Source organism: Gallinula chloropus (assembly GCF_964237585.1).
Source record: "Gallinula chloropus genome assembly, chromosome: 3".
Taxonomy (NCBI): domain Eukaryota; kingdom Metazoa; phylum Chordata; class Aves; order Gruiformes; family Rallidae; genus Gallinula; species Gallinula chloropus.
The window spans coordinates 14,717,271-14,734,396 of NC_140087.1; the positions used below are offsets into that span (position 1 = coordinate 14,717,271).

General features: G+C 35.5%; 1 protein-coding gene across 1 annotated transcript in view; it reads right to left on the minus strand.

Annotated features, from left to right (window-relative positions):
- The window catches only part of GRIK2 (glutamate ionotropic receptor kainate type subunit 2), a gene marked incomplete at both ends in the record, with an annotated part of 375,780 nt that overhangs the window by 58,019 nt on the left and 300,635 nt on the right, over positions 1-17,126 (minus strand). Inside the window, one exon of the mRNA XM_084262244.1 lies at positions 16,557-16,774. Within this exon, the coding sequence (XP_084118370.1) occupies positions 16,557-16,774 (218 nt within the window). The remainder of the gene's footprint in view (positions 1-16,556; positions 16,775-17,126) is intronic.

Below are 17,126 nucleotides of genomic sequence, written 5' to 3' on the forward strand. Positions count from 1 at the left end.
TTCTGACTAAAGTCTTCAAAGAAGGGAGGGGTGGGGGGAAATAGAAGTTTTAAGAACTTAAGAAAGTAGCTTGTAAGGAACCAATCGGAACCCCACTCCCCACTGCCTGCTCCTCCCTGTTCCATGTTGGCGGGGGGATGAAGGGAGTAAAATCGTGAATGAAGTTTAAGTCTGTTAAAAAGGGAGGGGTGGGGAGAAAGGCACTTTAAGACCTAGCCACACTTCCGATTACCCAACTCTGGTTCACTGGGTGTGTAGTTGTAGTAGTTTTCTTTCTTTTATTCTGTGTTGAGTCTCTCTTGCCCATGACACTAATTGGAAAGTGATCCCTCTGTCCTTATCTTGAATCCTAAGCCTCACAATATATATTTTCTCCCTTTTTCAGCTGAAAAGGGGAGTGAACGAGCAGCTTTGGTGGGCATTTGGCCTCTAGCCAGGGCCAAACCACCACACTTAGTAATTTGTAACATCAGAAACAAACTTAGGTTACTAAGGAAATTGCTGACTACAGGGACAGTTGGCAATTGAGGGTTTAAATGCTGCACTTTGACTAAAGTAGCAATTAGTTACCTAAATTATCTGTGAAATGCATGGTATCTTAGGACAAGAAACAATGGATACATGATTTCATTTGAGTAACAAACAGGTAGATGTGGGAGGAATCCCATAAAAATTTAATGCAATACTAATACTCTATAATGAATATATTGACACTATAGTTTATCTTAAAGTAAGAATACTGTGTAATAAATTCAGGATTACTTCCTTCAGCACTTTTTATTATAAGAAAACATGGTTCTGGTTGGTACTTGGACAGTATACTTAAAGCATATAGCATGGTATGGTTTTAATAATTCTTACAGACTGAGTTTATAACCAACAAAACTAAAGATATGATTTTGATCAGACAGCAGAAGATAGAGGATATGGAATACCTGAATTCCTAAAGAACAGGGGTGAGGTAACCAACTGACATACACTTCAAAGGGATAAAAGAGCATTTATGAACTTACCAAACTTCAAAATATATGTACACATGCTAGAATGCAAATAACACTGAAAATTAAATAAAAATAAATTTAGTGAGAAAATTGAGCTGCTTGCCTTAGACCTTTAAAAGTTACCTATTTTAAGCTAAGATATTCATAGAGAATTACATTATATTCAACAGTAAAGGAAAAATAGGTTATCCCCAGAGAACAATTGTGCCAGCTATACCTACACTAACTACAGAAATGAACTGAAAGACTTGGTCAGGTTGGATGAATAACTTCTGTCCTTTGAAGTCAGGCAAAATGAATGACATGGATAAGGACAGAAAGATGAGTGATTTCAGATAGATTAATCCAGAAGAATCTGATATGCCTACTAAACTAATGAGATCTTTCTAATGCAATATTTTTTTGTTAGAAACTGCTTTTCTGCAGACTTTTAAATTGCAAGGACAAGGTACTTTCACTAGTCAGAAAGACTAGAACAGGATGAAGAAATAAGGGATGCTGAGCACTGTCACTGTCCATACACCTCTATCCTTGCAGAGACCTCAGATAGGCTCAGGAAATAAGGACAGCAGTGGAGAGAGGAATACTTCCACCTTCCACCTGTACCTGATCTTCTGAAAAATACTTATCAATCTTACCCAGTGGGAAAATATGTCATTGTGTGCAGAAAGACTTTTATGTGGCACTCTGCCAACCCCCATGCTGTACACTAAAAAAAGACAGAATAAAATAAATTAATTTTATTTCTAAAATTAAGGAAATTTTTGTTGTTGTTGTTTGCATAAATATGAATGTTAGATATTGTCAACCTTTCCCAAGGTCTGGAAAGAAATTTGAGAGCTAGAGGATGGCATGTTGATGGATATCACTAGCCATATGTCATTTGGCTTGGATATTTCCTACTAAATCAGGATCTAAAAGAGAATAATAATTAGCCACTCTGTAATAGAAGGACCAGATTAGGCTATGAGAGAGTTGTTGGGAAGCCAGAGTACACGTCAAGATAAGCATCAATGTCTCATAAAATTCATATCATAAAATTAATTAAAATAATTACTTTAAACCGTGGCTTTAAACCATAATGAAACAACTTAAAACAAAATGACCAAAAGACTAATGACAGCTGACTTAGCATTAGCAACTAAAGGGCTTAGGGTTAGGTCTAGTTTTATTTAACAGCCTCATTATTGTGCAAAATGACACAAAGAGATCACTGAGATTAAAAATATAATGAGGAAAAATATTGCATGTAGTTTCACAGTACCTAATTTAAAGAGAAACTTTCTGAGGAATAAAAATCCACTCCCAAACCCCAGGCCTGAAACCTAATAATCACAAAGATGTGTTCTGTCTTTCTGAACTTTAAAAGGGATTTTACCGTTCTGATCTAGGGCCACCTAATAAGCACTTACTTCTTTGCTGTCTGTGATAAATATCAGTGCTAGGGAGATGGAAAGGTATAACATATATATTGTATCTTTACAATAATGTCCAACGACAAAGGAGTCCTGCTGTCGGGGTGAAATCAACTTTAAAGATCTGTTGTATTAGTTCCACCAGTTGTGATTTAAAAGTGATAGGCTTATTTTTTTACAAGCTTATATCATCAGCTATGGTCATGTACCAAAGAGAAACATGAGGAAATATTAAGTTATGAAAACATTAACAAAGTAATAATTTTGTTTATGTCAAAAACATATGCTCTTCAAAGACAAGACTATAATTAAAATTTAGATAGCCAGTTATATTACTTTTATTATGAGAGTAACTCTTCCTTAAGGCAGGTTTACCCACAGCTTCTCTGGGCAGCCTGTTCCAGTTTCTCACTACCCTCAAAGTGAAGAATTTCTTCCTAATATCTAATATAAATCTATGATCCTTCATCTTAAAGTCATTATTCCTCATTCTGTCATTACATGCCCCTGTAAACAGCTCCTCTCCAACTGGCAACTTCAAAACTAAGATCCAAATTTTAGATTTTCTGGTCACAGCTTGGTTCAATTAAGATACTGATTCAGTGTGCCACAGAACAGTTGAGTCTTAACCTTAATTTACTTAGGTTTTTCTCTGGTTTGTGTTTTTTGTTGGTTGTTTTTCTCCACACACCCCCTTTTTTTTCTTTTTTTTTTTTTTACAGCAGTTTGTTTCTCTACAGCTGTCTCTTCCATAATGAAGTTCTAAGCTTTGTATATACTGAGTATGTACAAACTTCACTACGTTAATACAAAGCTGAGGAAGTAACCAGAAGAGCTAGAGGCAAGCAAGCTGTTAAAACCCCAGATGGCCCATCCAGGAAAAGCTTTCCATGACAGGAAGGTCCTTGGACATGTGAAAGCTGGCTAACTTTGTTTATTGCAGAAAATGGTAACCAGATCATCACATTAACATGTGGGATTCTGCTGCAAAGGGAAAGTCTCGTCACCACATGAAAATTAAATCACTGATGCTTCAGAGTATCTATTGCCTCTTGTCATTGGAATGGCAGGGATTCCTTTCAGGATTCTGTGCCTTGTCTGCATTGTAGCACGTAGCTAATTTCACCCAGGTTTTAACTATATGAATTACACTATGGCTTTAATGTACATTCATGTTGATACTGTGCCTAGGATATTTGAGACATACAAATGTAAGAAAGTTAAAGCTGTTCAAAATAAAAATCCACAACAGGAACCACTGCCATTAATACAATAGTTAGCCAGTAACTGAGTTGCAAGACTTTCAAGTTAGCATAGGAATGAGAATGGTATAATTGTCTTGTAAACAGATGAGAGAACAAGATACTATTTCCATGAGAAAATGCATTGATGCATGATATTTTATTACTCAGAGTGTAGTAACCAAAATAATTTTGGTATTAGTAGAATTTAAAGCACAATTACTCACAAGTATTAGTTCTAATTTAAGAATTCATTTTTCAGATTGTCTCAAGAGACCAAATTGACCTGGAGCAATCAAGACCATAAAGACAACAGAACCTTATCAATCAAAAAGGACTGATATGGTTTCAGTAGTTTCCCAGAGAAGCTAGAGGAAGAAAATTAGCTCAGCAGACATTCTAGCATTTTTTGTGCCTCTATGTAAATTAACATAGAAAAGATTCTATACGTTCCTTGAGATCTTCCAGATCCCAGTTCTTAGTTTCTTGCTTCAGTAAAACACAGTGAACTTAATAATACCCCAAACTTATTAATGGCATGCAGCTGATGACACCAGCAACAGCACTGCTGTGCTCATTCTGTCTATTTCTGCATCAATAATCTGTGAACATCCTGCAGCATATTTTCATATATTTTCTGTTGACCAATTTAGCAGAATACATTCTGGCAAAGTGGATTTCTGAATATATTAGTTTAAGTAAACTTTCAGAGGAAAGAACACTTGGTAACTGTACATAGAAGGCATTATACTTCTAAAGCAACCTTGATTAAAAGGACAGATTTTAGACCAATTGAATAGCTGTCAGAATACTCACAAGTCATCTCACATTTAAACTTGACTCTGAATCTCAGTGCACACAGCAGATACAATTGTCTGAAAGAGTGTGTAATTGCTTCTGAGAAAACAGAGAAACATTGTAATACAACAGTAAAAAAAAAAAGTATTTTCTGTGTCCACTCATATTGGACTAAGAAGGCTGAAGATTTCAGCCTCCAGTTCTTAAAGTTTTTCATAACTTGAAGAACCTGACATTTAATTTTTTCATGGTAATTAAATGTTATTTTTCCCATTACTATTGTGTATTTACTACCTAAAATAAGACCCTAATAAAGCTCAGGTTGTAAATTACTTCACATGTTAGACATAGCTCTAAATTTTATTGCTATCTCTGTTTTAGTTGCTTTGATAAATTGTTCAAGAGCAACAAAAATGCAAAAATACAGGAGATGATTTAACAGATTTTTATGATGCTTTTGGCTTCATTTATTGAGGTTAAAAATATTTGGTCCTGGGCTACTTCATGACAGGAATGCCTCAGCTTCACTTTAAATCCAAAAGCATAATTGTTTTTTCTTGTCACCAAACATACCTGCAAGCACTAACAGCAGAAGCAACTTGCTTTTAAACATCATTACACAGCATTCTAAGACGAAAGAGCAATCTTGACAGATACCATGTGATGTTCATTTAAGTTCTTAATGTCAAAGCCCTCAGTTCTGCCCCTTGTTGTGAACTTAGGAGGCACAGGAAGTTGAAGGACTGCAGAGAACTCTGCAAATCAAATGCCATTCTGGCACTAAATATCTGAACTGCCAGTGCAACATTTGATAGTGTGTGTCCTCTAGTGCATTTATTTGCCTATTAGTGTGAAAGACCTTCAAGACCGTGGCAAATAATTTTAACTCCATTGTTGATGCCAAAACGAAAAATGCCGTTACATAACCAATGCTGACTCCTCCTCTACATTACCAATAAAAATAATTTGCTCTAAGTATTAATTGAGCAGACTAGGGACAGAACTTCCAATAAGCAGTATTTTAAGTTAAAGATTGGTGAGGTGAGAAAATCGTGTGAATGTTTTATAAGAAATACATCCATTCCTGTAATGATAAGTATTCTTAATGAAATGTATAAAATTAAGGAGTTGGGCTTTTTTTTAAGGCAACCACCCCTCTATGTTCAGTCTCAACCACCCAAAATCCCTAATTCATCTTCTTGAAAATAAAGTATCTCACATGTTTGCAAAGTGAATAAATAAAATAATCCGTCAGTGTATATTTCCCTCCAAATATTCTATTCTCACTAACACCTGCTTCTTTTTACAGCTTGCTCAGAAAAGCATTCAACTGCTATCAGCAACTGTAAGCTCTCATACTGACAAATGCTATCTATGATCCACTGACTTGCCAGCTCAACGTCACTCTGTTTACTGACTCTTCAGTTTTGCCATTCCCTGTAGGACAATCTCTCTAAAGAGCATCCTCTTGATTGATGTATTGAAACTCAGTTTTTTCTGCAGCAGTTCCTGTGTGGACAAACATTGAAAAGTTGCTTATACTGTTCAGAAAAAGAAACAAATAAAAATATCCAAGCTAGCCCCTAAACAAGGAACTTTCTGAACAAAAGTCCTTAAATATTTATGCTCTAGAGAGATGATAACATGTTTGTTTCATGCTCCAAAAGCAGCATTTACACTCATCTATAATACAGTTATCACCCAGGGAGACAATTCATCTGCTTTCTTCAGAGAGAAGCAATTGCAACATTCCAATTTAAAACTATTAAAATCCTGGTCACTTAGCGTAGTTCCCCAGATGGATATCTATCTAACTTCTTAACTGTTGTTAAAGTGACTCAGATCCGGAGTCATGAAAGCCATCATATTCTAATTTTCTAAAAGCTTGATAGAACTAATATTCTTAGTATAGATGAAGTGTAATGAAGCACTTTCTTTCCCATAGGAAAGTCTTCCACTCATATTCTTTGATGCCAACTAACCTTCACATCTGCTATTTCCCTATTGATTGCTACAACTTGGCACTTTTGTAGAGTGTCTGATGAGGCAATTCTATTCAATGACACCACTTCCTCTTCAACAAAAGGAGTGCAGTAAAATAGCAGTGTGCTTCCTATACCTTCAGGGGAAACACTGTGTGCAAATTATGCAAACAAACATGTAGTCATCATTTATCTGTGTGTATGTGGAGAAGAAGACCATTTGTTCGTTTTATACTGAACCACTGCCTATGTAAAATTATGCAAACTAGTTCTGGCTTTGAATTTTTTAAGCAAATGAGGAGTCATTCTAGGTCCCATTTAAAAAATCCATCTCAAAATACATGGCATTCACTATGGAAATAAACTTGAAATCAGTCATCACTTAAAATATAATCCAAACATATATTTACAAATCAGTAATGCACATTAGAGAATACCAGAACAAAGAGTTTGTTTGGGTTACTTTCCTTGAATACAAAGACATCAAAGACTTATTTTTTCAAGTAAAAGGAAATAATTTCTTCTTGAGACATATTACACTAATGAAATGTTTCATTTGAAATTGAAATGGTAAGTAATATAAATTATCTAATAGTCCTCATTTATAATGCTGTGGGAAACACCAGCTTGGAGAGAGAAAAAATAAAAAGCAAAAGCACTGCATGTTTAAATGAAAGATCAAATATAATATTTTGGCTTCAAACAGACTGAAACTATTAAACCATTGGGTTTTTTGCATTTATTTTGACTTACCCCTGGCTGTACAACATTTAACTGTTTTTTTGTGGGTGGGGGGGTGGGAAGGGTGATGAAAATTCAGATTTACTTGGAATTAGATCTCTTTATTTTTTTTCTTTTTTGTCTTTAGGCTTTGATTCACAAAGCTACTGAAACACCTAATACCTACAGAAATCAATGGAACTTTTTTATGAAAGAAGCATATAAAGAAGAAATAAGGATATAGTTCCATGCTGGGATTTTCAGGTTGCACAAATATTTTAACAGGTTAATCCTACAATTGATTTGCTTTAAGTTGAACCAGTATAACTAAGTAACAAAAATAAATTTATTTGGGAGCAGGAAGAAAGTATCCACCTCTTCATCCAACTTTTCTACTAAATGTTAGGATCAGACATAGTTAATTCCACTGACAATTTTAATGAGACTCCTAAAGGCTCTCACAAAATTATATCCAAATCAAGACTATGATTCACATGTTACTTAAGTGATAATTACCTCAATAGGCTTAGATAGAAATTCTACTATTGAAGAAACAATTCTCAAAGCTTCTTTGCAAGATCAAGTAAAAGTGTGAAAGAAGGACTAGACAACCTTTCAGAACAAATCTCAGAAAATTTTTGTTGATAGTTCTTTTCCAAAGAAAGTTCCTTTAGGGATGCATCTTCCTTTTTTAAAAAGGGAAAATTTATGAAATAGTACACAAAACTTATATATAGATATATCATATAGAAGCTTCTTAAGAATTTTGGAGTATTCCTTGTAAATCAAGAAAAGTAAGTGCCTCTTGTATCAAAAAAAATAACAATTAAAGACAAACAGAAAGAGCAACAGAAAGAGGAACAGAACTGTTTCTATATTACCACTGGACTTCTGTTTCACAAGAAAGTAGTTCTTCAAAGAAAGACAGAAAGACCAAAAGACTCAAGTCTTCAAAGGCCCCCAGGATACTTGCTGTATTTTATAACTCATTGAGGAGGAGCTGATTTCAACTGATAAACTACTCAAATACAAATATGTTAAACTAAGTGATATTACATTGAATTGTGTTAATTACATGTATTAATTTGCACAATGCCTAGTTTCTAAGTACATATAATAGTTTACTAATAGTATTTATTAATATAATAAAAGCTGTCATGCTCTCCTCAAATCACAATGATTCACCACAGAACATACAATAGCTTTTCTGGATTTTGGTTGTCAATTATATTTAAATATCAGAGAACTTCAGTCAAATTCGGCATAAAAGAACATATTATTTGTGATCATCACCATTATTATGAGTGACTTTCAAAGACTTTAAGATGTGAAAAAAAAGCCCAAACCATAATTTCCTACACAACAAATCAATAAGTAAATTGAAAGATCACATGCCATATCTGAACAAATGAAAAAAATGCTAAGACATATATTGCTTATCCTTCATTCAACAAGAGAATAAGCACACAATTCTAGGCTACTCTGATCATAAAGAACTGACTGCTCATGGCTTGGACAGCCTTGCAGTGTAAAAAACTGTCTGGATAGCCAGGCCCAAAGATTTGTGGTGAATGGAGGAAGCCAGTCACAAGTGGTATTCTCCAGGGCTCAGTACTGGGGCCTAAGCCTCAGGCTCCAGGGCAGTACTGCTTGAGCTTAGAGACTCTACAAAGGGATATGGGCAGGGTGGATCAATAAGGCAAGGCCAGCTCTGCGAGATTCAACAAGACTAAGTGCTGTCCTGCACTTAGGTCACAATGACCCTATGTAACACTACAGACTTGGAGAAGATTGGCAGTAAAGATGCCCAGTGGAAAAGGACCTCAGGGAATTTCCTGACAGCCGGCTGAAAATGAGCCAGGAGTGTGGCCAGGTGGCCAAGAAGGCAAACAAGTTCCTGGTTTGTATCAGAAATAATGCAGCCAGTAGGACTAGGGAAGTGGCAGTGCCCCTGTACTCAGCACAGAGCTGTGTTCAGTTCTGGGCCCCTCACTACCACCATTTAGGTGCTGGATTGCATCCAAACAAGAGCAATGAAGCTGATGAAGGGTCTAGAACACAAATTTTATGAGCAGCAACTGAGGGACCTGTTTAGTCTTGAGAAAATAAGGCTGAGGGGAGACCTAATTGGTCCTTAAAATTACCTGGTAAAAGGTTGTAGCAACGTGAGTGTTGGTCTCTTTTTCCATGTAACAAGGGATAGGATAGAAGGAAATGGCCTCAAGTTGTGCCAGGGGAGGTTTAAATTGGATATTGGGAAAAATACTTCACCAAAAGGGTTGTAAAGCATTGAAACAGGCATTCGAAGGAAGTAGTTGAGTCACCACCTCTGGAAATATTTGAAAGACATGTAGGCTTAGACACTTAGAGACATGGTTTAGTGATGGACTTGGTAGCGTTAGGTTGATGGTTGAGCTTTATGATCTTAAGGGTCTTTTCTAACCTACATGATTCTATGATTCTACAATAACAAAGCATTGTTTATTATATTTTTAATATAAATTGGTAATGTCTATTGTGCAAATTAAGGATCTTGAATACATCAAATACAAGTTCAATTAATGTATATATATTGAAAAAAGCTTTAAAAGTGTCCATATCCAATAAAGATTATGTAATTATTGCCATAGGTATATTGCAAAAAGGATGGCTTAACCAATCTCAACAAGCATACTGTATGGAGTAATGAATAATTCTCCAGTAGAATTTAATTAGTAGAATAAGACTTTAGGTGGTGTCTAGGGCAATTCTGGCACTGGAAATACTCTCTAAATAAAGCAATGCTAATGCAGTCGGACAACACCTCAGTAGTATCACATATAAACTGACAAGGCGGAACCAAGAGTTCACCTCTGCTAATGAATGGAGGGTTTCAGGCTGCTTCAGTGGGCAGGAACTCAACACTGAAGCTGCTCATGTGGCAGGATCTCACACAAAACTAGCTAAATCGAGAGACAGCTCACACTGGAGAATTGTTTCTGAATCACATTCCCAGAATGAGTCATAGATCAAATCTGCTAAATTTACATGACTACTTGGTGATAGATCTATTTGCTTTGAAGAGCAAGATGATTTTTTTTTTTCCAGACTGATGTTCTCAGATGTGCTCTCAATTTCCTAAACAAACTCTAACTTTGAAATCTGTCTTTTATACAGAATGCTGTTTGCAGTAGAAGGTTTCTCTGTGATCTAGGTCAGTTCTCTTTCTCACCTTACTCATGATCTAAATACAGACATAAAGACAGAAAAGCTGAAAAGAGAAGAGAATATGAAAGTGTTCTTGCTCTACTTCCTGGGGAAAGGCAGCAGGAGAAGGAGAGAAAGGTGGTAAGTCTAACTAGCAATTAAGCTATGCATTTCTGAGGAAAAAACCTTGCAACCAAGCCGATGCTCAGAACCTAGAGTTCAGTCATTCTCTTACAAGTGATCCTGTCATCAGTGCCAATACAGGCCCCAAAGAGGCCAGAAAGTGAAGAATGTCAGTGAGAGAAAGGAAAAAAATGGCTTACTAGTTAAGAAAAAACTCACAATAATACTTAAGGAAAACACACATTCTGGAATTATCAGCAATTACATTGCTGTTGATTTTCTCATCTGCACACCTCCAAATGTCTAGGCAACAAAGCTTGCTTCCCAAAGGGCTTTCACTTTTACAAGGGTGGCATAAGATCTCTCTGTCATGGAAAAGGACACCCTACTGCTTATGTCACACCAGTTCTAGCGTTCTAGCAGCCAGAGCGGCTTTTCTCACAACCCTAAAGTGAACATGGAACAATATTTTCAGTGGGATAGAAAGCTTGTCTGCTACCCCGGCCCTGTGATAGGTAGAGCCACGTTGAGGTTGAAGGCAGGAAAGAGGTTGGTCTGCTCATAGATAGGCTTAAATTGATCCCAAAACAACAGAGCAGAAAGCTATAGAGAGTTCTGACCAGAAATTTGCAGTGATTAGTAGTGATTAAACACCATCTGACTTCAAAGGAAGAAGCCCCTAATTTATTGTCTTCAGAATTACACACAATGTATTAGAAAAAAAATAAAGACAGAATAGGTTTCTCAACTAAAAAATTACTTTTTATATATCTAGATTGTAACATTCTGCTAAATCAGCTATATTTGGAAGAAATTTTTGTCTTTTGCTGCTAAAAAATCCTGACATAATTTAGGACTCAAACTGTGGTCTGGATAATATTTCTGTATCATGAGGCTTGACTTTCTACAGACAAATGCACAGTTAGTAATTTCTCCCCACCCACCCACCCCCCCCCCGGGTTTCGATTTCTATTGTCCTGAATTTCTATTGTCCTGAATTTCTATTAAAGTGACAATTAGATCTCACTATATTTTACCATACCTTATACACTAGGAAAGATCAGTTTTATTCAACCTCCAGCATGTACCAACAGTATGGATCATTAACGCATGTGCACTACTTAATGCATATTTTTGTCAGATGCAATTTTGAAAAATAATACAAGTTCCTTGCTGGTATGTTCATTTTAGGTCTACATTATATTCATACTGAGAAAAACTTATGGAATAGGAAAGCTAGAGAGACTTTATATAGTTTAGCCCACATGAGAGTTCTGTGGGGAGATCAGCATAAAACTTTTTCCCCTGTGAATATTAAGGGTAAGGCAGAAATAGATGCTGAACTGTGGAAAATATTCATTAACACAAAGGAGAATTTTCTCAATCCCTATTTTTAATTATTTTTATGTGTCTCTTCAACTTCATTTCAAAAACAATTAGTGGGGACCCAATTCATATGTTAACTATTTAATACAATATTTTATTTATTGTGAATTATTTTTTTTCCCCCCACTAAAAAGTTACATTTATTTCTCCTAGAGGATCCCAGGAAGCATTTGTAGATGTTTTTATTGCTTTCTAACAGCTGTAGCTGGAGACAGGTGTAAATGACAGATATGAATCATGTGATTTTGGAGCACTATTATTCATAAATACCACATGTTCTCCAGCAGCTTATTAAGACCTCTTATTATCTGGATATATGGCACAATGCAGTATAAATCTCTGCAGAAATGAAAAGTTGACTAGTCCTTGTCAGTCCACAACATAGGAACCAGGAAAAAGGTAATGAGGAATGAAGAATGAGGACTGGTGAATGGGAAGGGAAGGGCATGGACAAAGTAAGGGTGGAAAGGTAGTGGATTTCTACCACATTCCATACATATTTTTATTTTATGCCTCAGCACTGAGATGCAACAGACAGCCAAACATATGCTTTTATTTACTGCAGAAGCAGAAGTGGCTCTGACAACCCCAGAGAAGTGGAAAGGGTCAAGGCAGCATAAAACCATTTCAGTCACTTTGTCCCAGTACCTAGAGAGTTAGTTGGAATGAGGTCTTTATGTGAATTAGTTCTGCTTTCTGCCCTCAGATTCAAAAGAAAGACAGTTCACCTCAAAGAACTTAATGGTACGAAATTTATCTGAATTTCTTCTATTTAGAATTCAAATGCACTGCTGCTCTTGTTATAGTCTGTGTTAACATGTCATCTAACATATCTACCTTTACCAAACCTCCTTTAACTTTTAAAGAAATAAGTAGAACTCAGTGAGGCAGAGGTGTTTGAGGTCTGGTGGACAAAGCATATATTTCATTCTTACAGTCCCTGGCACTGCAGATTCAGTTTTTATAAGTGTATGAAGCTGCCACAGACCTTGCTCTACCAAATTAACAAAAGATTGTAGACCGTGTATAAGTGTATGTGCTGTAGTAGTTTGTGTGCAAGGTTGGAAAACTGGTAAAATGGAATTAACATTTTTCTTTTCAACTTCAGAACTGTCATTCAGCAAGAAAACAGACCCTGAGATTTTGAGAAACAGGCTGTGAGACGACAGAAATCAGAGGCAACAGAAAATCAGTTACTTATCCAAGAACATCTAGTGTGATTAAGTACTTTTCATGACAATAATAAATGCTTTTGATTTTACTCCAAACAGGAAGATACACTTCCAAATCTTGAAAATGGGCAGTAGTGACAAAAGTAGCCAAGAGAAAGGAAGAGATGTTTGTAACTAAGAAAAAATCCACAATTTAAGACACACTGAAACAAGTATAAGGCATAAAAGCTACAAGCCTAGCAGCAGATATGGCTTAGAATTTACTTTCACATTTTTTCTTTCTAATTCTTAGATAATATTAAGGTTTTCCTTATTTTTCCCAATGAAATGACACACCAGACATATAAAAGACTCAAACTATTTCTTTTCTATGATCAGACTAGATAAGTAGATCTTGAGAGAGCATTGAAAATTTCGTCCACTTTCTGGCTTCTAAAAGGAGTTGCAATGTCATGTGTCTCAGATCATGAGGAGGAATATGATGATCTGGATGACCTGAAAGACTTCCAGAGACCACATTCTCCTCTTTCACTGAAGCTATTTCACAGTCATGTTTGATTCAAAAGGCTAACAGCATTTTCAACATATATGCTCTGTGCTCGCCAAGACTTTAACTTTAGGAGGTTTTAATCTAGCAGTTAATTTGTTTATCTGATTCTCATTTAGGTTCTCCTTAAAAAAAACAGCTATTTTTTGTATTAGTATCACACAGTTTTGGCCAGGTTCTAAAGGGTTTTTTAAGAAAGAATTCAATGGACTACTATGTAGATAACTTATGCATAAATTACTGTCGGTCTCATGGGCAGCTACCAAGCCTCATTGTGATTGGAACTAATAACGATTACCAAGATATGATAATTTCATTTAACATTAGGAAACCATCTGGTGCCTTCATTTCTTGTTGTACCATAGTGCCACTGTTTTACTCAATACACTCTCATTAAAACAAGACAAAGCAGCTGAGGAAAAACATACACAGAGATGATAAATGTATCCTCTCAATAATCTTTGTAAAATCTCCCCCAGTCGACATACTCTTATAGATTTTTGAAATAGGAGGAGATAGCTAAAATCTCATCTGAGCTCCCGTCTAATAAGGCTGAGTAGCCTCTAAATCAAAAGCATAACATGTTTGGGCTATGCTGTATCTCTTTTCCTCACAATAGGTGCATTTTATGGCTGAAACCAACTCCATCCTAGATAAACTGCATCAAGTGGTTAATTACTTTCTTAAAAATATGCACCTTATTTCTAGTCTGAATTCGCCTAACTTCAGCTTTGAAACATTGGATCTCATTATGCCTTTTTCTGCTAGATTAAACAGTCATCTGCTGTCAAAAGTCTCATTCCCATTAAGGCAGTTACAGACCATGATCAAGTCACCTCTTAACCTTCTCTTCAGCAGATTAAACAGACTGGTCTTCTTTAACCTCTAGCTGCAATGCTTATTTCCAGACCTACTTCACCTTTAATGAACTCTTTCCAATTTTAAACATATTTTTGAAGTGTGGTCACTAGAACAGAACACAATAATTCATTAATAGCTTCCCCAATGTCCTACAAAAAGTCATTGTTATTTCCTACTTGATATTAATTTGTCTATATATTGTAGAATATATAATACCGATCATTTTAAACCCTCCTTTATCTTAGTGATAAAACAAAGTTTAAAATGTGAATATTTATCCTGGCTTTTTTTTTAACATGTAATTCAGGAAACATAAACAAGTCTTTTTTCTATACTATAAATAGTGTCATGTCTAAAGTGATATTTTTTTGATAGCTTTTGTCTTCTTTAGTCAGTTTCCTGTTCTTAAGTGCCTCTTATTATTCAGTAGTAGTACCTATGAGCTGTTCAACTCAAGTAGCACCTTTTAAGGTAATTCCACTTACAGTCTTCTTTTTTCCTCCGTTTTCATTTTCTGCATGTGAGGAAATTACATTTCTGAAACAATTTGCTTATACAAGATAGAAAGAAAAAAAAACCCAAACCAAATAAAACAAAACAAGCCCCCACAAATACAAATATATTATGTTGACCAGAACTACAGTATTCTGTTTTCTGCTAACTAAACCTCATTACATAAAAATACCTGATTTTATCAGAAAGTTTACTTTAATAAATAGACTGTGTACAAACATTTTGGTTTATCTTTCATAGAATATAAACTTAATTAGATTGTTTTCCTTAGACAGGTAGTCCTAGTGAATAGTATTTCCCTCAAGCAAACTTTCACCTGGAAATTGCATCAGACACTGAACAAATCAAATGAGACTTTATAGTTTCCATTTACTTCTCTTTTTGAGCATGACTTTCATTTATTGGCTGAACTACAAGAACAGCTGTAGCTACTTTTAATGCTTAATTTTGGATCTATTTCATTAGATAAAATAATGCCAATTAATTTACATACTACTAGATAGGATAGAAAATATCAGGCAAAATATTTGTAATTATTTGCTTGCTAGTTGGAAAAGAAGTTCATAAGTATCAGTGCATTTCACTTACTAACCATGATCTGTTCACACATAAAGCCCCCAAAATATGTTTGTCTAACAGAATAAACCTTAATTTGCTTAAAATGTATCAGCTGAATAAAGACCTGTGTTTTGTGCTGGCTTCTTTTTTTCATTTGCAGTGAAGGAGGAGAATTAGTTAATATACTAAAAGCAATACCAAACTATCTGATCTGACACCATAACTATGTTGTGTATAAGTAGGTTATTTCAAATGCAAACAAAAATCTGTGCAGGATATGCAAATGCTATATCATTAGAAATAATTCCTCTCCGGTTCTTGGATGCAATACACTAGATAAACACAAAATGCATTTAGATAAGTAAAAATAAGAGAAGAGAGAAGAAGAAATGAATTTTGCAGAAAAGGGAGAAATAAAGAACAAACCATCCTCTTTCCCTTCATGCATACTTCTCAGTAATTTAAGCACTACTTAAATGCTTGATGAAGCTAGAAAAGAAAGATTTGTCTCTAATCAATCAGCATATTTCACTATATTTCAAATTGAATGATCTTAGTAACAGGTTAAAAGGAATAGAAAAGCTAGAAGAATCAGAGCTTTTTATATGGACCCCAGGTCTAATTCAAAAGTTCATCAAAAATATGAAACCCAAAGATTTCTCTCAGTCTGCCACTGTCTTTAATGTAGTCCAGTTGCTTGAACAAAGACTGTAATTAAGGACAATGAGATTAAGGATAATGATATGGAACTGATACTCTAACTCCTAGTCCTCTTTTTTGTACACAGCTATAGAAGAACTGCCTCAGCAAATTGTCTAAGTTTCTTCACTTACTCCACTGCTTTTAAGTAAATTCAGTAAAGAAGTTGCTTTTGATTTCTCATGAGATATTTTGCATTTGTTTCCTTTGCTGTCTTTGAAATCCTCAAAAAATTGATTTTCAGCTACTTCTATCAGCAAGTAGGAATAACTGTTGCTCTTCTTGAGCAATGCGCACAAACTTTCCCCCCACAGTTGGGATATTGCAGCTTTCCAAACAGAATGTCAAGCTTACCTTGAAGAAAGTCATGGTGGCTCCATCTTCAACTGCCCCATACTCTATTTTTGTCTGCTTGGCCAAATCATCGGCAGAATCAATAGGGGATTCCATGCGTTCCACTGTCAGAAAGGCGGCTAGGTTAGCAGTGTACGAGGAAATGATGATAAGTGTGAAAAACCACCAAATGCCTCCCACTATCCTGGTGGAGAGGGCTTTGGGCATGAGCTCAGAACCTAACGAAAACCAGGGGAGAAAGGTGAAACCAATGCACAGAAAACAATTAATAAGTGTTCAGCACTTTTTGCCACAGTGGGGAGATGGAATCACTGTGCAAAAAAATCTTTAAGCTACAGGCTTACATGTACTGCTTGTACAAACACACACAATTGAAATGAAAAATAAGAACTGATTACACTTATAAAGACAGATATTTTTGGAGCAGTGGGAATTGAAAGATAGTAATGGGAGACACAACGATCAGTGCCTTTTTTAAATTTTTGAATATCTATCTCTCAATGTGAAAAAAGGAGTTACTTGAACTGGCTTTCCAGAAAAATGCCTAGCTAGACTGAAACTTAAAATAAT